Consider the following 26,258-nt stretch of genomic DNA (forward strand, 5'->3'; position numbering starts at 1 on the left):
TTCATATTGTGCAATAAGTAATAATTTGCTTATATTCAGTGTTTTCATTTGGCTTCTTATGATCTGGTTACTTACCCTGTAGATGTCCGAGGGTCTTTGTGTCAACTCGACCAGAATCTGACAGCTAAAACTTTAGATTTAGTTAATTTAAAGGCATACTATGCAACATTTTTCAGTTAATTAATGTGTTCCATACCGTTTTGGATGATTAAATGAGTCATTTCAGGTCGAACAAAGGTTTTCTCGGCCGCCCTGGGGGTCTGTGGGGGAAATACCGTACTTGCAATTGCAAGAGCTCACGGCCCGCACACACAGAAGTCTCGCTTTACGGCGAGAACTCCATGTGTTTTTGCCCTGCCATTCACTATATGCACGCGCGAAAGCAACAACAAAGAACCGTGTGTTAACGTCAAATAAACATGCAAGCATATCGAGTTTTATTATTATTATTATTATTATTATTATTTATTTTATTTTTTTTATGTTGGGGAGATGCTACCGCGGCGGCCGTGGCGAGGCGAGGCGGTGGCGGTAGCGTCTCGCCAACATAAAAAAATAAATAATAATAATAATAATAATAATAATAATAAAAAAACTGGCGAGGCGGATAGCGCTGCGGAAAGCCTGATGTTCATACTTTCACTGTGTTAGTCATTGTTTGTACTGCCGTTTTTTCCACTTTTCGTTGCGTTCGCCTGTCTGCTAAACTCAAAACAACCGCGCCTGGCTTGACGGAGAAACCAGAACAGCTGAGCATCTTTATGACAGTGCACTTTTACTTTCGCCCTCTGGAGGGAGCCTCGCTGGAAAATCAACCCCGGTTGCATAGTATACCTTTAAAGAACTAAAGTTATCACCCCGGTGCAGTGCTGAGGCTGTTGGTGATTATGTGGTTCCTCAGCCACTAAGGAGAGGTGTGATTGAAAGCAAGAGGATGATAAATCAGTCAATAGACCTCTGAAATAAATATGTCCCCCTCACTCACTTCTGCGATGATGGTTACGCCCGTGCATCTCTGTGTCTTCTCCGCTCCTCCTCGCTTTGTGTTTTTCTGAAGAATGATGTGTTCTCAGTCAGCAGCAGAGAGCCTCCCCCCCAGTAAACAGCGTCCCGATCAACGTTTTATAGTAACGGTTCATGTTGCGAGATGCTTTGTAACAACAAAAATAAACGTAAAGTACAGCATCTATTTGTTCTGTCAGCCACATAATGCTTTCCTGTTTTTTATTCTAAGGGTCTGTCCTGCAGCGGCGGCGTTTCTAAATCACACCAGAACAAACGGGTCCCCCGTCCCTGCAGTGCTTAACAGACTGTCACACCAGTGACCTGCGTGTGAAAGACCCCTGTAACTCACCCCGGCCAGGCTCTAGATCTGGATGCTGTTTGGAGGATAAACACACAACGGTTTTAAACTTTTTTTCCACTTTCCACTCTGATCTCAGCTGCTTTTAAAGAGCTCCGTGTGTCTCTGCATCGATTTTCTCCTCGGTGACACTAAGAGCCATACCAGCAGGAGTGTCGGCTTCAGATGGGACACCAAGCTGGCCAGGTTATCGGGGGAAGAGGCCAAACTGAAGTGCAATCCCTCCCATGGGTGTTGGACGCAGCTTAGTCTATTTTTATGAAGAAAACACAAACTACATACATTTTCTGGTGCATAATGTGATGACATAATGATGCTGCCTTAACATCTCTGCCTGCCCCCTCATATCTGTGTGCCTAGATCTGCCTCTGATGATCTCAGAGATTTTTTTAAGTATGTGTAAGCTATATAAATTAAGTATATACAAGTACATTAAACACTAATTGTTTTTTATTTAAATATGACACAAACACAGCTAGCTTTCTTTTAGCTCTCTACGTCATTCACTAAATTCTTTTTTATTCTCGGCTGTAAGGAAACAGCGGCACACATCTGAATAGCTGACCTGAGACATGTTTTCAATCAAATAATTAAAAGCAGAAATCATTTAAATTAATAAAAACATACATTTTTAAATGAGCTTTCAGGTGGAAATAAAGGAAATTAATTTCCACCTGTGTCCTGTCTGGCAGTGAAGCAATAAGAATTGTTGTCTTAATGCCAAAAAGAGCCCAACAGATTTTTTTCTTTCACAGGTGGAGCATTACTGCTTTCACCATAGTGCTCCGCTTGATTTATATATGTAAGAAGCTTTATTAGCTTTTATTCTGGTACTATATCATGTTCAATGGACACTGAAACAAGACGGTAGAAGAGGGAAAAAAAGGAGAGAAACAGATGAGACAAAATGCTAAAAGAGGAGAAAAGGTGAAAGAGAAAGAGGAGAGGAGAGGTAGAGAGCAATATAACATCCTCTCAGTCTGCTACTACACCTGCAAAGAGAGATATAAGAACAGCAGAACCAGCTGATAAAGTGTTACAGATACAAACAACCAACACCTTGATACCATCACTGAAGAATATACAGTATTATTTAAAACAACATGTATAAAGTGACAGCTGAAGATGATAACAGAGTTTTTCTGTATAGAAGTGAATCCAAGCACCTGTAGGTGTTTGTGTCTGTGAAATTTATCCATGAGAAAAATGCTCAAAAGTGGTTGCGAGAAGGGCTGGGTATCATCTAGGATGAGCCGATTCGATACAATTCTCGATACATAGCTCACGATACAATACGATTTTCGATATAGCACAGCTTGATTTGACTCCAATATCGATATTTATTACTTCCAAATTAATGCTCAAAGTTATTCAATCAACAAAACCAGCAAATTATTATATTTAAGTTCAAATTATTGGCCACTGATATATTAACAGGAAAATAAAGTGCATTTGGTTCAATGCATTTAACGTTTCACAGAAACCAAAAATGTGTCCAAACGTCTGATTTTTAGGGACGAAGAAGCTTCTAAAATCCTGTCGGCGGTCCCGCAAATTCTTCCTCGCTGTGAACAGTAACGGCGCGCTGTAATAACGCCCCCTAGGGGTTGGGAGGTATATCGATATTGAAAGCCAGTATATCGATATCAAATCGTTTTTCAAAACATTGATATTTGTATTGATTTTTATCCACAGCCTTAGTTGCGAGGTGCCAAAGACCTCCCCCCCCCCTCCCCGGTGACGCCCCCGACAGAACAACGGGGACTTTTCTACAACAAACATTGATATTTGTATTGATTTTTATCCACAGCCTTAGTTGCGAGGTGCCAAACATTGATAACTCTTCTCAAGTCAGATGATTATTCCTGTCATCAGACGGGCAGAAGAAAATATTTCATGGTGGGTTTTTCTCATGTAAACTGATGCATTTCTGTAAAAAAAAATATTTTCTTTCAGGATTAAGTTGTTAAAATGCGTGATGAATAAACACAGCAATCTGTTCTCTGGTGTTGCTCAGAAATCGTTCACAGTTGGTAGATTTCCTTCTTTAACACAAGATATTAAATCTGAGGTTCTTTTTTTATTCAAAGCAGCGGCAGACTTGTTAGTAGGGGAATAATTGCATTATAGTTTCAATGAAAAGCTCTTTATGAATATGCATATTCCAGTCTAGCTTTGCAACCTTGATAATTATTACATTTCTGCACTTCTGGAAAATGAGCTGTGACACCTCAAAGCCCCATCAGCGTCAGAACACATGGAGCGATCTGGGCTTTATTTAAATTAGATATGCCGACAAAAACAGTATGTTCTGCACGCTGCTTTTGTACTGAAAAATTCACACAGACACAAACTCCTGTAGGCAACATTAAAGGGTGACAGACGTGACGAGTGTTTACCTCTGCCTGCAGAGAGCTAAGAGTCAGCGCTCATTTAAAGTGCTCTTGTATTTTTGTTTATTGCGGGAACATAAACACTGGCACTGGCAGAAAGCTTGACTTTGCAGTGCAGAGACGACCCGGTCACCCATTGTCCATGTCTGAACAGCGAGGTAGGCAGAGGGGTTTGGGGTTGTGAGAACGAAGGAGGTCCTTTAGGTATTCTGGTAGGTATCAACACAACCATCAGACTGCTGTCGGATGCAATAAAAGTTTGACAATTTACCAAGGCTGGGGCAACTGAATATTTTAATAATCGAGTAATTTATTGAATAATTCCTCGATTAATTGATAAACTGGGTAAAGGCTCACCTTTGTTTCTTCATCAGAACGGGGCCTCATTGAACACAACTTTTCCCAGCCACAGTTACTGTTTGGGAAATTTATTTTATTTACAGTCAGTTCGATAATGTCGAAAGATCTTTAAATGTTCGTACTGGAACATTGTTTCAGACAGTACTAAACTAACGGTACAATATTGTTTTTAGGTATTGTCTTGCGCCTCTCTACTTTCATAGAGATTTACACATAATGTTTTATAATGTTGCTAAAGTTTTCCAGTAATCAAACCATCTGTTGATGATGGTTTACGTAAACAGTAGCATGTCGTGTTACCACAATATTCGTCCCCTTTAAAACACTTGTTCGGGGGGATAAAATAGGAGGACAATTAGTCTGAAATTTGATCAAATCAACGCAGAATCGAGGCAAGAGACATTGCCTCTGCTAAGTTTGTTGACGAGGACCCAAACGGCAACAAGAAGCCGGCAGACGTGGGTGTCCCTGGACAGCCTCCAAAAGGAGACACCCAGGACTAAGGCCCAGTATAGACCAATAAAACGGAAACGTTTTCTTGCATTTCTGCACCATGCGTGTTTTTCCTCTGACAACGGCACGATTTAATAACAGGTTCCAGAGTGCAAGAATCAAAAAAACATCTCCGTCATCGTGTCAACAGGAAAAACAGAATCTGATTGTACAGGGAAGCCCCGGCCATATGCAGCATGACTGCAATCAATAGGAATTAAGCGGGCAGTATTTGTACACATGCAAATGTTGTTGAATTTTAAAGAACATATTACCTACTAGTGCTTCTACTCGTGTGCTGTGCAAAGGTTGCAATTAATGTAGACGTGTTAAAAGAAACGGAAAAACAACCCGGTTTTATCTGTGGGTCCCCAGTCAACAACTGTGGGGGTCTTCAGATCGTCCTCAGAAATCAAGCTAAAAAAAAACAATATGCTTGAAAAACAGTACTAACAATGAGCTCATAGCATTTTATTGACTGAGGATGCTTGTCTGGGCTGTCAATATATTCTGTGTTTAGTTGAGTGTTTACTATATTAACCAAAGCTTGGTGTCTTCTGTCTCCTCCATTGTTATTTTAGGCTCTCAGAAACACCTTCAGAGGTTTTTTATATGGCAACCCATGCTAATTGCTAACATAAGAAGCTAAAGCCAGTTTAAAACGGAAAATCTGTAACATTTTGCTTTTTTAATTTAAATGAACAGTAAACCCCTGTTTTACACTAACAGCTCCCCCACACAGCATCTCTGCTCCATAAAAAGGAAAGAATATATCACATATGAAAGGCCATAGATGAAGTATTTTTCGGACTATAAGTCACACTTTTTTTCATAGTTTGGCCGATCCTGTGACTTACAGTCAGGTGTGACTACATTGATTTAAAATGGTAATTCATATTGACCAACATGAACCAAGGAGCAAACATTACCATCTACAGCCACAAGAGGGCGATCTAGGCTTGTGAAAACTATCTTGCTCCTGTACCACTTAAAAATTTACTTTTTAAGTGGTACAGGAGTAGTATTGTATTGTATTATATTGTATTTGCATTGTATCACATTGAAATGACTGTTGTCATTTCAGCTTTTAACTTTTTGCTCTCTCTCTTTTTCTTCATAGTAGGTACACCTGGTCTGGCGTTTTGTTAACTGTGACATCATCCAGAGAAGACGGCTCACCCGCTACTACCATCTAATGTTGAACAGATTACTAGATCAATGTGTGCTTCTGTGCTTTTTTGTTTCTCTTGTTGTGTCTCTGTTCTGTCTTCTGTAACCCCAGTCGGTCGAGGCAGATGACCGTTCATACTGAGCCCGGTTCTGCCGGAGGTTTTTCCTTCCCGTTAATGGGTGGTTTTTCTTCCCACTGTCGCTTCATGCTTGCTCAGTATGAGGGATTGCAGCAAAGCCATGTACAATGCAGATGACTCTTCCTGTGGCTCTACGCTTCCCCAGGAGTGAATGCTGCTTGTCGGGACTTTGATGCAATCAACTGGTTTCCTTATATAGGACATTTTTGACCAATCTGTATAATCTGACCCAATCTGTATAATATGATTGAACTTGACTTTGTAAAGTGCCTTGAGATGACATGTTTCATGATCTGGCGCTATATAAATAAAATTGAATTGAATTGAAACAATAAGTTATAGACAACAAAGACTGAACACACGTTTGTATGTTGTTTCACTGTTTCAGTCTGCATTCACGCAGCAGAGTGCTGCGTGGTGCAGCTTGAAGGAACCAGACTATGACAGAACCCCTTTAACCGTCCATGAAGCTAATAGCAGCTAGCGCTAGCTTACAACTCTGTTATTCGGATGGGTTACAACTTCACTGATGAACGTGAGATTTATTTTGCTCTGAAACATCCGTGTCGTACTGTTAGCTTAGCACGTAGCGCCGCTTCGCTCAATTTTACGTCTAATTTAGAGGTAACTTTGACAACATTTAGTGTAATGAGCGCTGGATAAAACTTTGCTGGTTGGAGTTGCTATTTTACCCCATTCATTCTCCCAGGGATGTTGCATTTTATTCAGCCGGTTGTGGATGCAGCTGTGTTCTTTAATAAATTGGTTTACCAGATTAAATGTCAGTTTTTAAATCTTGGATTGTGTTAAATAAATGTTTAAATGCATATAGTCCAGTGCAACTTCTATGTTTTTTTTTCCTCTTTATGACGCATTTTTTGACTGATGCGACTTGTATTCCGAAAAATACGGTACATTGTTCTTTTATTTTCTTTTAGTTCTTAAAGACAGAATCAGGATCAGTTACAATTGGTGTCTGGTGGAACAGAAATCGGTCACGAAATTCGGATTAATGCATCTCTGAGAAGGAAATTGACGTGACTTCTTTTTGCTTAAAACAAAACAAAAACTAAGTTAATTTTTTATAAAACATGGAACTTCTTGATGGTGGCACCTGATAGATACATGTAGCGTGTTACATGTATATAGAAAAAAAGACCAATGTTTTTGTTTTTAAGGAAATTAATTTTTTTTTTTTTAAAGTAACCAGGTATTCAGACTGAAAATGGTTTAAAAAACAGCCAAAGAAGAAACACGAAAGACCTTCAGAAAGAGGAACAACTAATCAGAACCAGTTTTAAAGATCCAACAACAACTGGCTGCTGGGCAAAAAAATATTAGGACATTCATCATGGTTTAAAATAGTACTGCGTCATCATCCACTTTTTCCAGTTATCTTATGTCAAATTTGTTCTTTCAATAACTTTTTTACACGTTAGAAGAAGCTAAAAGTTTAGAGTAAAGATTATTCAGTCTGAACCAGAACCCCTACAGTACCATCCCCAGGTTAACCGTCTACAAAACATCAAGATCACTCAGAGAATAAGAACCAACATTAAAGTGATTCACACAGAAATACCAAACCAACCTCTGATAGACCGACGGGCTGCATGGAGCTAGCAGTCCAACTGTTCCTGCAATCAAACTTTAATCCAAAGCTTCTCAAAACAAACCTTATCCACTGAAGGGAGAATAAACCCAAAGTGGGATGGTAAAAAAAAAAATACAGACATTAAAAACAAATGCACACAGATTGGACTTTCTTTAAATCAGTTTTCATGGCACCCACCTTGCTGGCGCCAGGCAGTAGGTGCAGTTTGACATACGGATCTGAGAGCCCATTGTGGTCCATCGGTTTGAGCCCCTATGGAGGTAAAACAGAAAGCTTTTAGAGGAATCCGTGCATATTCATATCTCCAATAACTGATATGCTGTGTTTTCTATCACCAGAGGCAAAAAGGAAGATAATGAAGAGTAACAGAAGAAAGACTCTTCTGCTCAGAACAGCAATTTACACGTTAATGTTCAGAATCAGAAATTATTTTCGTTACACACTCCAGATATACAAACAACATATATATATATATATATATATATATATATATATATATATATATATATATATATATATATATATATATATATATATGTATATACACATATATATATACATATATATATATATATATATATATATATATATATATATTAGGGCTGGGCAACGATTAAAATATTTAATCGCGATTAATCGCCCTGATTAATCACGATTAATCGCGATTAATCGCATTGTATTTACAAACTCCAAGAATGAATTCAAAAGTAGTGTAAAGAGCACTTTTATTTTAATGTTCTGCTGCCATATGAACAAAAGTGTTGTAACATTTGTAGCACTTATTTTATACTGAATATTTTCAACCCATCTATTGAATTTAGTGCACTAGTTGATCTTTTCTTCATAAGAGAACAGCAAGCACTGCAGCCAAAATATGGCCTTTTTTGACCTGCTGTATATTAGCCAGTCCCTAAGCTTGATGTATCATGAAACTGTTGACCTTTTGGGTTTTGTGGTTTTTATTTTATTATTACAATTTAATAATAATAATAATAATAATAATAATGTTATGTTCAGTGTTTTTTCGCTAATCCACCTCTTATATATTTCAATCCTTATGTAATTTTGTCTGTGTTGTGTGCACCTGCCTGTTGCTTTAATCCTATAAATTTCCCCGTCGTGGGATAAAAAAAGGATTAGCTAATGTTATCTTATCTTAAATAACACTTTTTAATATATGTACTGGGTTCTTTCAAGGTCTTAATTACATGTTATGTGTGGGCTCCAGTAACATCCATCCATCCATCCATCCATCCATCCATCCATCCATCCACTGATCTACCTGGATGTTCCCTGGAGGACTGAAGCGCCTCAGTGACGTCTGTGGGTCTGTCGGGGCAGTGAGAGAAGTTTCGTCTCCTCTCTCCGTTTCTGGGGCTCGACGTTTTCATGTTTTTTCACGTGCTTAGATAAATTTGTTGTGTTTCCACTGAAATTAACCGGCTTTTTACAAAACATACAGCTTGATTTCATTTACGGTATTAAAATGAAGCCAAACGGTGCTACTTCCTCTGTTCATGTTTTTTCGCTGCTGCGGTCTCTCTCAGCTGTTTGTGTGATGAGTTTGTGTGAGAGCTGAGTGCGCGGGCCAGGCTGAGCCTGCGTGCTGATTGGCTGGCGCCGCTGAGCCATGTACGAGAGGGGAGGGGGAGCACCAGAGTGCTGCCGTGACAGCGCGCTGCAGTCAGCGCGCCTGCTGACTGACACTGACTGAAAGCATGTGAGCAACGCGTTAATGCGCGATAAAATAAATATCGCCGTTAATAGTCTAATGAATTAACGCGAAATTAACGCGTTAACTTGCCCAGCCCTAATATATATACATATATATATATATATATATATATATATATACATATATATATATATACACACACATATATATATATATATATATATATATGTATATACACATATATATATACATATATATATATACACACACACACATATATATATATATATATATATATATATATATATATATACATACACATATATATACATATATATATATATATAGAGATATAGAATTAAAGAGGGGGGGGAGGGGGTCTGACACAGGGAGGCGTTGTAGACATTGATGACCACAGGCAGGAAGGTATTTAGAAGGTATTTCGGATGTGACAGCTAATTTTATCATTTGGAGACCAGTTTACTGTGTGGAGTCTTTAGTCCAAGTCTTATGATCTGAGATGTTATAGAGCAGGAAAACCGGCGGTACAAAAACCATGGAAGGCCCTGAGCAACACAGGTTTAACATTCCCTTTAAGAGCAAATCAATAAGACTGCAGCGGAGATGTAAAGGTCAATCATACAATGACCATAACGAGGTAGGAACCGACTGAGCGATGTGAAAGAACCCAAAGGGCTGCTGAGGGAATTCTTTAGAGAAACACCTGAGTGAGAACATGTTCCCCTCAGGTCTTTGTCTCCGTATCTCTGACCGCCTATGGTCCAGGTTCGGGGCACTGATTCCTTTTGAGGCTACAGTTGAACTGGAGATGTTTAGTTTATTTCCCAGTGTCTTCCTGGCAAAAGTGAACTTTTCACATTTCGTCATGGTAAAAACACACATTTCAACGTGTTTCACTGGGATTTCTGTGCCCCCTTTAACACGGTACCTCAAATAAAGTCCAGTGTGAAGATGCGTTCAGAGGTTACCTTATTAGTAAAGCTGCGGTTCTGTTTCTGGCCTCAGAGGTTCTTTAGAGAACAACCAGCATGAAGACCAAGGAATCCAGCAGACGGGTCAGGGAGAAAGTTCTGGTCCACTTTAACGTACCATCAGGGTTAGGGTTGGGAATTGAAAAGATTTTCACGATTCCGATTCCCTTAACGATTCTGTGAAACGATTCGATTCCTTTTCGATTCTTTTTTTCAATCCCAATTTAGGGCAAAAAAGGAGAACAAACAGTTTGATGATGAGCATCAACTTTGTTTACTTAACTATCACACGACCTTACAAACTAACAAGGTCAAGATGTCCACAGCAAATGTGCAACTGGAGTAACATTTATATTTGTTTAAATAAAAAAAGGAATATAAGAACAAACTTAAATACAGTAGATGAGTTGTTTAGAATACAAGAAAATGTAAGTTTGTTGTGACAGTTGCTTATTAATCTCTCTTTAGATAACCTCAAGTCATCTAAATCTAATGGAGAAGCCATCAGTTTAATGAAAAAGCATTACTGTACAATTTTGGGAAATAAACTCGTCTCCCCCTGATTTAAATAAACGAGCGTCACCTTTCTCTTGGTCGCTGAACTGCAGAGCAACTTCATATCATGTTTCGTCACACCCATTGCAATAGCTAGAACAGGGGTCTGCAACATGTGGCCCTGTGGTATTTAAATGTAATAATGATAAATAATGCAGGTTTTAGCAAGTTTTTCTTGGAATAATTGCTTTTAATTGTCACAACAGAATGATGCTAAAAGTGCCAGTAATATTTAATGTTAAAGCAATATTTTTTCATTATGTTGGAAACTATGATCCATCCGTCATCTGGACCTGGAGAGACGATGGACCACCCGCTGGTCAGATGAGATCAAAACTGAACTTTGTGGGTGAGGCAGAGAAGTAATCCTGCAAGTGAAACATGGTGGTGGCAGCATCATGCTGTGGGGAAGCCTTTCTATCCAGAGCAATCATGGAAAGAAAAGAACTGTCAGAGGCTTAAAAAGACTCGGATCTGGGTTAGAGGTTCAATTTCCTAAACCTAGAGTCAGAGCTACAATGGAACCGCTTGGATCGAAGCATGTTCATGTGTTAAAATGGTCTAGTCAAAGTTCTTACTTTAATCCAACTGAGAATATAAAGCAAGACTCCCTCTAAAGATTTAAATTTTAAACTTTTGTCTGAACGTGGTGAGCAATTTTAAAAATAAAAATAAAGTCGTTCTGCGCTCATTCTGACTCGACTAAGGAGGCTTTTCAATGTCAATAATTATAAATATTTTGTGACCAAAAATTATATCTCGATATTTTTAGGCTGAATGCCGATATACAATATTTGTCTCAATATGTTTTTCTTTTCATAAAGTAAATATAAAAAAAGGCATCTCTGAATCAAACCCAAATGTCTCACATTCTTTTAACAAACAGCTGTAGATGAATATAGGAAACAGCTGAAAAATAACCTACTGGATTACACAAACATATAATTCTAACGCAATATAGACCATCTCGATAAAAATGATAGACTCGTCTTAAATCTCTTAAAAAAAATCAGATATCTTTGAAATCTTGATATGTTGCCCAGCCCTAAAGTTAATAACTGGGCCAGAATTTCCCCAGAGAAGTTCTATGATCACAAACATTAACAGGTTAATGTTCCTTTTTCTTGTTAAATCTAAAACATTTGTTATATTACAAAAAAATAAAATCTATGTTTTTAGTAAATCCTACTAATAGCGTTACTTATGTCAGCCTTACCACTGAGACACAAAGTGCTTTATATATTCAGAATAATTATTCCTCAAACTAAAATAACCTTTGAAACGCAGAATTGCTGAAACCCTTTTTAACTGTGAGTTCTGGATTTCATTTAACATTTTAAGAGGAATTCCCACATTTGTGACAGTTGGCATTTCAAAAGAGTCGAACATTTAAGACTTCCAAATATAACTTTCATTACTGCTTAATTTACCACTTATTATTATGCACAAAGGTGTAAAAAAACACCAGTAAAAGCCCGGGGTTAGTTATGATGTTACTGAATAATTTATTCAGAGCACAGGACTCCCATTGTTCTTTAAAGCCAGGTTGAAAAATTCATTTTTTTTCTTTTGTCTTTGGGGATGCTGCATTCTGGGAAGGTTGGAGATGAACGATGAGTTTTATTTATTGGTGCTTTAAAGAGTTACAAGAGTTAGTGTGAAATTTGCCCATTAGAGAATTTAGTTTTTGTTAATTTGTACTATTTCTAATAAATTTATGTATTCTGAGTTATCAAATAAAAAAAAATGTCTATACAAAAAAGGCCTCTTTATTAGGTACACCTGTTCAGTTGCTTGTTCACAAAAATAGCAAATCAACCAATCACGGTTTCGGCTTTTAAACTTTCTAAAGATGGTTAATTAAGGTTAAATGATTGAGCTTTTACATTTTTTGGTGAATAACTGTCAGTTGGCAGGGTTGAACGTTGGAGCACAAAATGTTCATTTTCTATGCAGAAGTTGGGATCTACAAAAAAAAAATTCAGCGATCAAAGGATTCTGATCAATAGTGATGACTGACTAAGATGAAAAGGTGTAACAGTTCAGGCAAATATGAAGGGGCCGTACTTTTATAGCTCTTAAAAACAAGCAATAAAATCCTAAACTCGATCTTAAAAAGAACAAGGCAAGTTTATTTATAAAGCACTTTTCAGTAGGCAGACGATTCAAAGCGCTGGAGCTGTGGTGTCCTGGTGTTTACCTCGTCAATATAAATAAATATTAACGTTCTTTACTTTCAGATTAGTTGTTCATGCGGGAAAAAAAGAACAAGTGGCTTTGTAAGTTGTTTGTAGGTTTTGTTAAAGGTTTATGTAGGGATAGGGTTATTTATTTCGGCATAACGGTGCAAAATGTTGAGTCATAATTCACAGAAACAGACCAACAGAGGAGCGTCTTGTTAACAGTGTAAAAGAAAAAAGAAAGAAAGAAAGAAAGAAAGAAAGCTGCCCGTTGGCGATAAGGGTTACAGTTCAATCCACAACATGTGTTGTGAAATGTAATCTGTGCTCAGAACAAATTCAAAATAACGTTGTACCATCAGCTTTGTTTTTTATTTTTTTTTATTTTTTTTTTAGAAAAGACAGTGTTGGGATTTCTTGCCTCTGCAGTGACCTTAACATTCACCGCAGGGATTTAGCCAAAATGAGACGACTGAGGAGTCGGTGTAGCGTCCGACGTTCCCGCTCACAGGCCGGTGGTGGTTAATGAGAAATCAGAGGGATGTCTTATCACTCCACCAGATGAGTCATGCACTCAGTGCTCGGCTATTCTTCCCTGCAAGTCATCTGCAGCCCGACCTCAGCAACACCGCGGATATGTAACAGATGTCAACAATCACTAGAAGCCCTCGGCTCCCAACCGCCTGGCCGCATGCTTCTATTATTATAAAGTGCTCCAATGTGCACAGCGTTGCTTTTCACAAGTCCACAGTACCGTTGTTATACAATAAACGTTTAGTTTTTATGCTTTAAAACGTTCATGCAATACAGCAATGGCACAATAATAAAACCAATGTCTCTGTGTTTCAGTTTAAACTTTACCAACTGATTGCAAATATAATTGTAAGAGAAAATAGACACCTAAAGTAGAACTTTAAATGAAATATTGATATAAAAAAAATAACAAAAATAACCCCCCAATGAAAATTCAAATTGATGATACTTCCATTAATAATGTTAGATCTGTTTGTTTCCTTGGTGTTATTCTAGATGATTCTTTATCCTGGAAACCCCACATTAGTGCCATAAGTACAAAACTAGCCAAAGTGACCGGTATACTGGGAAAAATCCGCCACCTGATTAACAAAAAAGTTGCAATTATGTTATATTATTCAATGTTATATCCATATATTAATTACTGTAATGTTGCTTGGGCTAGCACCCACCCAACTAAACTGGAATCTGTTTTTTGACTTCAGAAGCGAGCTTTAAGGCTAATATTTTGTGTAAATCGTAGACTCCCCTCACAACCACTGTTTGCTCAGGCAAGTATTCTTAGTGTTTACCAAGTGAATCAACTTCAAATAGCTCTATTAGTTTATAGCTCTATGAAAAAGTTACTTACTCAGCATTTTTGTAATATTTTTACTTTTAATAATGAATTTCACCAGTATCCAACTCGTAGTAGTTGTCTTATCAGGCCTCCTTACTCTCGCACAACTCAAACACAGTTTAGTGTATTATACAGAGGATCAAAGATATGGAACAGTCTTCCCACATCATTGACTGATCTTTCTAAAGAACAATTTAAATGGAGAGTAAAATTGCTACTTAGTTGTCTGAACTTTCCATATGGATTTGTGGTCTAAATGATATTTTTAACTGTTTTATATATTGAAATGTTGTTGTTTTTGAAACATACTTGTTATTATGGAGACTGCCACTCATTAAGCCCCTTGAGGGTTTTTTAGCAGTTGTCTATCACATTTTCTTCTTTTTTAATGAAACATGATTCTGTTTTTATGTGTTGTTGTGAAAAAAAACAACAAAAACAAAAAACATTAAAAAACTTCCATAAAACACTATGTCACTTTTTTTTCTTAACAAGCATGGCTAATTGATCTAAATAAACTAAATTGTTTTTTTTTTTAACTTTGGTCGGGTTACCAAGTCTCCTTTCCTTGCCTGCAGGCTGAATTTTTGTGGTATTTGTGGATTCATAATCTTAAGAACGGCAGCATCTTACTTCAATCTGAACTGTTGTTACGACAAACTGTGGAAACCCATGAGAAATGCTCTTCACCCTAAATGCTGCCTTTTTCTTTCCTTAACAGCTGTGCTTCTATGTAGCCAAATTGTAATAATATTGTGATCAAAACAAATACAAATGATTAGGGCAGCTAATCATCCTCATGTTTCGCACTTTATATTGAAGAATCTCGACCCAAAGGTGTGAGCTGAGCCGGGCATGAGTGTGATCACAGATGGGGCCGCTTCTATAGTCTGCATGGATATTACGCTTCAGACATAGCGGCGCTTTGGCAACCTGCTTGTTGGTCCAGGAGAGAGTAAGCAGATGCTTGTGGTCTTTGGTGTTGCTGTGTCTGAACCACACGGTGTGAATTGGTCAGGACGCTGTGGATAATAACGCGCCTGCAGAAGCTGAAGAGGATGTTTTCACCTGTTTTTTTTTTTTTTTCAGTGAGACCAGATGATGCTAAACTTAGCTGACAGCTGGGTGACGTTGATTGACCGGGTTAGAGTCGTACATGAACACAGAGCAGTTTTAAAATGTGTGTCTCCTTCACTTTAGTCCCTCTGATGGTTAAGCTGCTGCGTTGTGTCCAAAGTTGGACAGTGGGTAATTTCCCACCATCTTATCAGACTTTTCTGCCATTTCTGTAGGATAAGTCATCATCATCATGATCAGTGATCAGGGCAGTCACTTTAATTATTCTCCATATTTTAGAAAGATGCGCACATATGTATAGGCAGAGTTAATAAGTGGAGTATAGATCAGGGGTGTCAAACATACGGCCCGCGAGCCGGATCCGGCCCGCCAAACAATTTAGTCCGGCCCGGTGGCTAAATGCATTATCATAAAATTTTTTTATTTTTTTCTCCCAGTGTCGTGTCTGGCAATGTGGCAATAAGAATTGTTGTCTTAATGCCAAAAAGAGCTCATCAGATTTGACTTTCACACGTGGAGCAGTATTGCTTTTGCCATAGTGCTCCGCTTGATTTATGAATGTGAATAGTTTTATTATGGTTCATGCGGGGAATATCTCAAATGATATGGACACTACAATGGGAAAGTAGGAGAGGAAAGGAAGAACAAAAAGAAAAAAAAAGGTGAAAGAAAGAGGAGATAAAAGGAAGAGAATGATAAAACAATTATTGAAAAAAAACATCTACTTCGTTTAATTGAAAATCTGCAGTTCCTATATTGTCCACGAGGGGCGTTGTGTTTTAATTAGCAGATTAAGCCTCAAGTGTGGAAAAATTTTAATAATTTCTTAATTTTTATCTGTTTGATGTATTTTGTCATGTAGGACAGTGTTTTTAAGTTCCAAAAAATGTGAATAAATGTTTTTCAACATTGTACAATCACTGTGATCAGTTGTTATGCATAATGCACAAGTAAATGATTAACTGAGTAAAAGTATTGTTGAAATTGCACATACTTTTCTTAAAAACGCTGAGGTTATTCATAATATATTGTGTAAAAGTGAAATTAATTTAATATAAAAATCAACAACAAGTCCACATTTATTAGTTCTATTTAATCTTGCAATAAGTTTACTCGTGTGGCCCTCTTGAGATCAGATTAAGCTGAATGCGGCCCCTCAACCAAAATGAGTTTGACACCCCTGGTATAGATGATAGCACCTAACTTTCCCTTGTTTAAAGTTAATATTAACTTCAACATTGGGATGAGTCCAGGAAAATGTTTGGGGAGGGATCCTCTGGAGCAATTTATGTGACAATAGTTTAGTAGTTTGATTAAATCAATTAGCTCAGGTACAAAATTGTGTAGTTGGAAGAATTGCCTTAGTCAGAACATCTCATATAATTTTAGGTAGCAAGATTAGCTAAATTAGCAAAAATACTTCCATTAGCAGGCCTAGTTAGCAACAATAGGTGTTTAACCTCATTATAGATTAATATAAAACGCAATAACGCTTGTTAGAAGGATTAGTCACAATGAGAACAATTCCTTTGAGTAAATTTAGTTTATTTACAGAGATTACTTTAGTTAGCACCATAGCTCCATTTGTAATCTTAATTTAGTTGAGGTGGTGATACAGTAGGTCAGAGGGCCCCGATCTCCAGGGACAGTCCCTGTTTTGGACGACCTGTCCATGGCAAAAGCGGTCCTTGCAAATGTCCCCAATTTTATGGTTTTATCAAGAAAAACAAATTCACACCGCAGCTATTAAAACACCTGGTTGCACCGCTGCTAGCGTCACAAAGTAATAGATGAAGAGCTGAGTGCGGCGAACAGCGTCACAGTAATACGGTAAACATGAAAAGCTGATAGATCTGTCAAGTCAAGTCGAAGTCCTGAACGTTTAATTTTTAACGCAGTAATAACAATTTGGAAACTTTTAAAATTATCTTGTAAGAGGTTTTTGTTTGGCAGAACAACCACCAAGAGAAATTCTACTTAAAAAACAGCCTAAATATCAGTAACTGAAGAAAAAAAACATGAAGTAAAGCTAGAAAATAATGATAATAAATAAAATAATAAAAATAACCACAGCACAAACTTGGTTTTACAATATTATTTACAAGATGTGCTGCTTTCAGACAGCTTGGGTGGACAGCAGACAAAGCACAAACTTCTGGTGGACACAGTGGAAACTTTCCAGGCTCCACAATCAGGTTAGTGAGCACAAAAATACCTACTTGTTAAGTTTGAGCAGAGGTTAGTTGTTTATCAGCTTGGATTCATCATTCTGTAAGTTTCAATGTCAGAAAGAAGTTAGATGTTGTAACTTCTCTGCTTTAGTTTACTGCTCACGTGTTTTCCCAAACTATAATAAATTCATTTTTGATGACCTTGTAGTCTGTGCAAGCAAATTAAATAATAAGTAAGTTTTCTCTGTTGCGTTAGATGCAGGGATTCTAAGAATTTACTACAAACTGGCTTGAAATTACTAAATCTAGATTTAAATAATTAAATAAATCTGTAAATTGAACTTTGTTAAATACAAAGGGAATTCTAACGAACTGGTGCCGTACTGCACTCCTGAAAAAAATTCTCCATTAGGGCATGATTAGACTTTGATGAGGCGTGGACTCCCTTCCTGGACATTTTAGCGAAATTGGACCAGAGAGACTGATCTTTGTTAATCTTTGCTGTTTTGCTTCAATTTGTTTAACAGTTTTGTTTATTTCTGGCCCTTTAACTCATCTGTGTCATGTATATGCTAGATTAAATTTTTGCCTTATGTATTATTTTACGGAGAGAGTGGGTGGGGAGGGGGGTTTGTAACTTGTTTTCTTAATCAAAACCGAATGAACTGTTGTACACTTGCTTGTAAAAAAACATTTTAGTTGGTTGCACATTCTCTCTCTCTCTCTCTCTCCACACACACACACACACTATATATATATATATATATATATATATATATATATATATATATATATATATATATATATTATATACATATATATACACACACACATATATATATACATACACATACATATGCGTATATATACGTATATATATATACACATATATATATATATATATATATATATATATATATATATATATATATACACATATATATATATATATATATATATATATATATATATATATACATATACTAGGGCTGGGCAAGTTAACGCGTTAATTTCGCGTTAACTCATTAGACTATTAACGGCGATATTTTCTTTAACGCGCGTTAACGCATGTTGGTCACATGCTTTTATTTTGTGAAGGTCTGTTGCTGCGGTGTAGGGGTTTGAATCAGAACAGTAGGTGGCGATAATGCGCCAATAACCTCGCTGTCAGCCCAGCCTCAGATTCAAAGAGGAAGAAAGGTGCTGGCCGGAAAAAAACACAGCTGACATGCGGAAGGCGGTGTTTCCCGCAGGTACCGCGAGCGAGCTTAGGCGAGGCGAGGCGGTGAGTTGGCGGCCGGAACAAGTTTTGTGCGGAGCGGAGCGGAGCGGAGTCTGCATCGACGCCGTCGGTGAAGTCGCTTCTCGTTTCAAAGTATCCATGTATTTTTGCCTGTTTTCCCCCTGCCATTTGCCATTCACTATATGCGCGCGAGAAAGCAACAACAAAAAACCGCGTGTCAACGTCAAATAAACGCAAGCATATCGAGTTAGCAAGCATTTCAGTTTAAAGTTCTTCCAGCATGGAATATGACAGAAACAAGTTAGTTGTAACCACTGCCAAGTTAAACTTTGGTATTGAACATAAAATGGTAATGCTGCTCCCTGCTGTTACCTCAGAAATTGCCTGTTTTTGGTAGATTTTTTCCCCATAAAGAGAATTCCCTGTCAGTGGCAATAAGCTTTAATTTATTATTATTGCTATTTTTTGTTTTACATGTTTAAGTTGAGCTTTACACTAAATATGTGTTACTGATAAGTGCTACAAATGTTACAACACTTTTGTTCATATGGCAGCAGAACATTAAAATAAAAGTGCTCTTTACACTACTTTTGAATTCATTCTTGGAGTTTGTAAATACAATGCGATTAATCGCGATTAATCGCGATTAATCAGTGCGATTAATCGCGATTAAATATTTAATCGTTGCCCATCCCTAACCATATACAAATCATCTATATATATATACATATACACAGACATATAATATACATATACACACACAACATATATAATACCTATCCACACCCATATATATACATATACACACAATATTCTATACTATACACACATATATATAATATATATATATATATATATTATATATATATATACATATATTATATACATAATACACACACATATATATATATACATACACATACATATCGTATATATATATATACACACATATATATATATATATATATATATATATACATATACACATACATATACACACACATATATATACATATACACACACATATATATACATATACACACATATATATATATACACACACACACATATATATATATACACATACATACATACTTACATACATACACACACACACACACACACACACACAAAATACAGAGGATACTCTGAACAAACATGTATTTCATTAAAAAGGGCCATGACATCACATACAGTAATGATATGCAGCTCTATCTAGTTCACTTCACTCTGATTGGCTACAGCCATATTTGGAAAACCAGTCTTTTCCAATTAAAGGGCCTTACTGCAAAGTGAGGTCACAACTCCTTGAGGAGAAAGTCTGACTCAAGTCTTTTATAATTTAACAAGTAGAGTCTAAAGTCATCAAATTTGTGATGTCAAAGGACTCGAATGCCCACCTTGGTTAGTTATCAAGAAAATTAGCTTGTAGCATTAGTAGATCAAATAGTCAGCTTAGCTCCGCCAGCAGGTTAACTTTTATCTTTATTAGCTATAGATGGTAGCATGCCAACCTTTTGAACAAAAATATTAACATTTCCTTTTAAAGCTTTGAGCATTATTCACATTCTGTAAATTATATATACATTTCTATTCAAAACATGCGTTGCTCTTATTGGGAAACTGCAGCAAACAGTAAAAAATGGCAACATGTGTCAAAGAAATTAAATTAATTCTCAGATACAAAGGGGTAAGGTGTTAAAGAATCAAGTTAAATGAGGTGATTTTAACACCTTTAAGATAACAAGCAGATTTGTAACAGCACTGACGTCTGTGCTCAACAGGTGTTTTATGAGTTTTATAAGCCAATACAACAGAGGTAAAACAAGAGGTAAGAGACTTCTAATATTTTATTTACATCCGGCTGCAATAAAACATACTCTGGTTTATGTCATAAAAAGGTAAATTAGAAACATGAATGTTGTGTTAACTATGCAGAGTTTACATCAACAGGTTTCATTGTAAACAGTTCTGATTATTCAGATTGTTTTCATCATAATTAAGTTGAATTGTTTTGTTAACTTGTCTGTTTGACGGGAGGTGAACTGCTTATCAAGAAGCTATGGACTGTGGGAGTGAAGTATTTATTGTCCGTCGGCCTGTTTGTAACTCTGAGCACATCCTTTCCTAAGCTAAAGAAATTAATTTCCAAAATACATTATTTCAACACCGAACACTTTCCAGTCTTTGTAGACGCTCAATCCAATAGACAGACAAATCAAAGTATAAGTAAGGGCTCAGCAAAAGGTTATAAAATGAACGGCCATCACGGCCACTAGATTTTCACTGCATATTTTTTTAAGTTCTTTTTTCTTCTGTGAAGCTGAAATGGAAAAACATCAAACAAATGTCGTATACATATTTGTCCACAGGCTAAATATAATAGCTGCCTCTCAGCCCGGCACTCAGCAGAAATTACTGACAGCGAAATGACACACTCGACTTTCCGCTCCAATAAGGAAATAGCGTTTTACATCACAACCACACAAATGGAAACAAAGTGACATTAATTTCTTTAGCAGAACCTCATAAACGTGCCTGCATTTTCTCCGACAGCTTCAGAAATATTTTAAAGAAAACATTGACTATTCAGACAACGGAGACTATATCAGGAAAACAAAGAAGAAGAATCAGACAGACTTTCCCTGGGTATTTTTTTAATGTAATTTGGATGCATCACCAAAATAGAGAAGACTACATTTAACACTCTCCATTGATGAAATTAAGTTTATATTCCTGTCGTAAAGCCTTTGCGGGCTCCTGGTCCCAATTTTGCTGTAATACTTAAATACTGTGGAAATCTGCTAAGATCATCCATGGCTGGACTCATAAATAGTGCTGCGTTAAACACAGATTTTAAGACGAGAAATGTACATAGCATGTTACATTTGAGCAATATGCCTAAAACAGCCAACAAGTGAGGAAAGACTTCTATCATGATGTCTTTACAGTTTTTAGCCTCCCTATACGTCAAAGAAACAAAGCAACCGGTAACGCCATGCTTCACCCAGTATTAGCTCCGAAGTTTGCGTCTCTGCTTCACCTCAGCATTTGATTCACAAAGCAAATAGCATTAATGATGTCTAAAAAATGTTTTTTTTATATGGATCCAAACATGAGGAAAAGCATATTTTGTGAAACTTTATATAATCATTAACATCCTGTTACTGTTACAACTGTGTAAGGAGTGAGCAGGTTACTTTTCACTTTAAAGTCAACGTCTTGTATTTTTTCTTTTCAAATGCTTAATAATTACCTGACCATCTTAGGTTGATCTATAATTATTGGCTACATTAATCAAAAGACAGGTGCAACTATCCTTCCATGTCTGCTACTTAAATCATTTGGCAAGCTGAAGTGACTTAATCCTCAGTCCAGACAGGGCATCTGCATGTCAAACTATGGTACATGGTAGCATTATTGTTGGACAAATGCTAGAACATTCTTGCAGCAATCACTTAAATTTCTAATCAGGAGAGCATACGTGCAGAATACACCAATCAGGCTTAACAATATACTGCCTGCTAAAAGATGGTCACCCTTTGGCTGTGAAAACAACCAAGGTCCGTCGCACAATGAATTCCCCTTGACCCCCATAGGTGAGGTGTGGTGTCTGGTACCAAGACGTTTACAAAGATCCTTTTTGTCCTAACTGACTGTCCCTATAAACAGTCAGTCCTCTCCATCAACAATGTCTTAGTTACGTTTTTCTCCTTTCAAATCTAGAGGTACGGTCCAGAACTACTTCTGTTCAGAGTATAGCTCGTGTTTACTTCCTGGTTCCTGAGCCAATCATATGAGAGTTCCCAGGGTTCCCAAAAACAGAGCATTTGGTATTTTATCTTGGTAAAAGAGCAGCAGCCTGCAAACATGGAAGCCAGTAAGAGAAGCAGACCAGAAATAGAGCAGAATACAACTTTATGTACCTGTCCTGTGGAAGTAAATATTCACAACAACACAACGTTTAAAAACGGGATATTAGATTGTTGTGATTGGCAAGCCGTTATACTGATTTGAGCCACAAGGTGTCAGTATTACTTACTCATAGCTGCTTTAACACTTTTCATCAACAACTTGACTAGACGCTGTTGACCTTTTTTCCATTTTTGGCAAGATGTGTGACCCTGCCTGAAGAGACTAATGCCATCATGTGAAATGTGTCAAAGTAAAATCCACATGGATAGTAGTCCCAATGGTTTACCAGCAGAATGCTCCAAGCATCACACTATACCTGCTGGTATTCTCATAGTGCCCATCTGTGCAATGTGTCAGGTAAGCGAATTAACCCAGAGCAGCTCGTCTGTTGGATTGGACCATAGAGGCCAGCCTTCATGCCTGTTTCCATCGCTGGACCCTGTTTGATAGCTAAGGACCACAGCAGACATTGAAAGAGCTACCATTTGGACTCACTTTTAAAACTTGCCCCTGTTCCTCCTTCAAACACAGCAGCTTGATAAAGACCAACAAGCTTACCAGCTGCAATGATGACATAGTCGTGTTGTTCTCTGGTCGAAGTGCATGACATCTTCTGGTCATCTAGCTAAACCAGGTTGGAGACAACATTGTGAATATTACAGTATCGGACATTGGAACAATATTTATTCAAACGTGCCAATCTTCATATTTCGTTGATTGTTGCACGAGTATTAATTGATGAAGTAACAAGGCATTCCTAAAGGTTGCCAGAACACATTTTTTATTCCATCCATCCATCCATCCATTCATTGTCTTCCGCTTATCCGGGCTCGGGTCGTGGGGGTAGCAGCTTCAGTAGGGAGGCCCAGACGTCCCTCTCCCCAGCCACTTGGGCCAGCTCCTCAGGAGGAATCCCAAGGCGTTCCCAGCCGGGAGACATAGTCCCTCCAGCATGTCCTGGGTCTCCCTCTGGGCCTCCTCCCGGTGGGACGTGCCCGGAACACCTCACCAGGGAGGCGTCCAGGAGGCATCCTGACCAGATGCCCGAGCCACCTCAACTGGCTCCTCTCGACATGGAGGAGCAGTGGCTCTACTCTGAGTCCTCCCCGGATGACTGAGCTCCTCACTCTATCTCTAAGGGAGAGCCCAGACACACTACGGAGAAAACTCATTTCAGCCGCTTGTATCCGGGAGCTCGTTCTTTCGGCTTTTGGCTCAGCTCTCTCTTCACCACAACGGATCAGTACAGCGCCCGCTTCACAGCAGACGCCGCACCAATCCGCCTGTCAATCTCCTGCTCCATTTTCCCCTCATTCGTGAACAAGACCCCAAGATACTTGGGGTCTTTTTATTTCTTTTCTGTTTTTTTATGGCACTAGTGGCTAATTATTCTCAGAGTAGGCTGACAGGAACGGGAGTTTGAGAGCCGAAGACATGCATAAAGGACCTCAGGCCAGAATTGAACCTGGGTCATCCACGACGAGGACTAAGGCCTCTGTATTTAGGTCGTGCTCTCTACCCCCAGCGCCATTGGAGCACGCTAATGATTGCAAAGTGATGTATTTGACCCCCCCCATTTATTTAATGAGACCCCATAACTTAATAAATGAAAGTTACATGAACAACATAATTAGAATATATTTTAAACTATTATAAATAATCACCTCATTAGGGAACTGATGAGGCGACTTGAGTGAAATCTCTGTCCATGTTGCTCTTAGAATGATGCTGATGTTGAGGCTGAAAGACCAAACCTTTTTTGGGTTTTACCTTTCACACAACATTTAACTCAACATCATTGGTCGACAGAAAAAAATTAACAGTGTACATGTTAATTAAAAACCCTCATGCGCAGAGAGAACTATCCATAATACAATAAGCTATCTTCAAGAGACTGCCATCAGTGACTTTTATAAGAGAGTTTTTGAACCACAATCTCTGTGCTAAGTGTGACTCTTTCTAATCAATCTTTCTTGTCTGTATAAACCAAAGCTGAAAAATAAACTAATCTTATGTAGGTTTTATCTGTACACTTTCCTGTTATTACCCCAGAAGAAAAAGTGAAAATGCAACAGAGGAACCGTAAGGTCAAACATTGTTGGGCAGCAGCATTTAATTAAAGATCTGCGAAGATAAAACAACTTCAGCTTTACAGTCGCTACACAGCGCTCATTTACGTTCATCTTGGGAACAGAAGTCTCACGACCAGCGTCTGAAAAGGTCTAATTGATAAGGAATCTAGCCAAAGTACATCAGTGTTCGCCTTGATGAGTGCTGTTCATATAGTGCAGTCAGTAAGGAAGGAGGTAGGAAAAGGAGCCTACATGCTTCCTATCATAGTTCCTTTAGCATAGGGAGCTCACGATGTCCGTCACTGGCTCTAAGGAGCTATAGGTAATTCTATAATCCTTATGGAAATTAACAAAAATGTCCAGAAAGAAGATAGTGTAATGGATGTAGTGAAGTGATGCTACACTGAAAAAAAGTATCTTTAGTTACTTTAGCACTATTTTTTCATGTCTTAAAGAACATAATATTGTGTAGATACTATGACTGAAGAAAAAAAAAACTTGCATTTGTTGGATCTAACTAAGCATAATGTGTTGATTCACCATTATCGTGTCATGTACTTTGAGAACATAATACGTAAGCGTATTTTCCTCACCTGTCTGCTAGCCACTAAACTTAACATCACAATATATAAACCTAAAGAAGTCAAGGGAGGACAATATTTCAGGATAAATAATTTCTGAGGAGACACCTTTAGTGATCTACAGGATGCAGGACTGAAACCAGTGAGGTTCCCTATTACTTTAAACCCCGCCCCTCAGTTTTAATTGATTAATTAGTTCTGGAGGGAAGTGATTGAGTTGTGTTGAAGTGACCAAATCATCTTGAATTAACACATTACAGGCTTCTGTGAAAGCAAAATGTTTGTGAGCAACCGATGCCCACTACTGAATTAAGTATCCAAAAATTATAATTTTTTCTCCAGTGTAGGTCAATCGGTAACACCGGTACTAATTTAGTGACATTATTATTTCACATGTTCTGTGTTTGACACATGCAGATGTACGTGCCTTCATATGTTTTTGGTTTATGTAATGAGAGCGTCAGCTGTATCGCTGATACGATAACGCAATATCGTATCAGCGATACGGTTCGCCATCATCTGCCTACGATACTGACCCCTACTGGCGCATTACTGACACAGTACACTATGACTGGTAATGAGTAACAAGATACCCTTTACATTTAACCAAAATTTACTTTTATGCTCCAACCCCAAAAATGCTACAATAAAAAAACATAGAAAACCCCAAACAAGACATCTATAAATTAACTATTTTGTTGAGATGGTCTTTGTAAAGGAACTTGCAGGAGACATTATAGCATCTAATGTCTTCTGCAAGGTCATTTTCTACATACACCAAATTCCTTAAGTGCTGAAATGTGTGTTTTTGGCTTGTGTTTTCTACTTAAATGAGTAGCAGCACCATGAGGGGTGATTGGCGAGGTTAAAGTGCCGCTTTCATCTGCTGCTATT

At 37.7% G+C, this 26,258-nt stretch overlaps 1 protein-coding gene across 2 annotated transcripts in view; it reads right to left on the minus strand.

The window, feature by feature from the left end:
* Positions 1 to 26,258, minus strand: part of doc2b (double C2-like domains, beta) — a 228,646-nt gene that overhangs the window by 47,313 nt on the left and 155,075 nt on the right. For both annotated transcript variants that reach the window (XM_036142767.1, XM_021317502.2), the window contains one exon: positions 7,708 to 7,782. In XM_036142767.1, the coding sequence (XP_035998660.1) occupies positions 7,708 to 7,782 (75 nt within the window). The remainder of the gene's footprint in view (positions 1 to 7,707; positions 7,783 to 26,258) is intronic.

Source organism: Fundulus heteroclitus, chromosome 11, assembly GCF_011125445.2.
Source record: "Fundulus heteroclitus isolate FHET01 chromosome 11, MU-UCD_Fhet_4.1, whole genome shotgun sequence".
NCBI classification, from domain to species: domain Eukaryota; kingdom Metazoa; phylum Chordata; class Actinopteri; order Cyprinodontiformes; family Fundulidae; genus Fundulus; species Fundulus heteroclitus.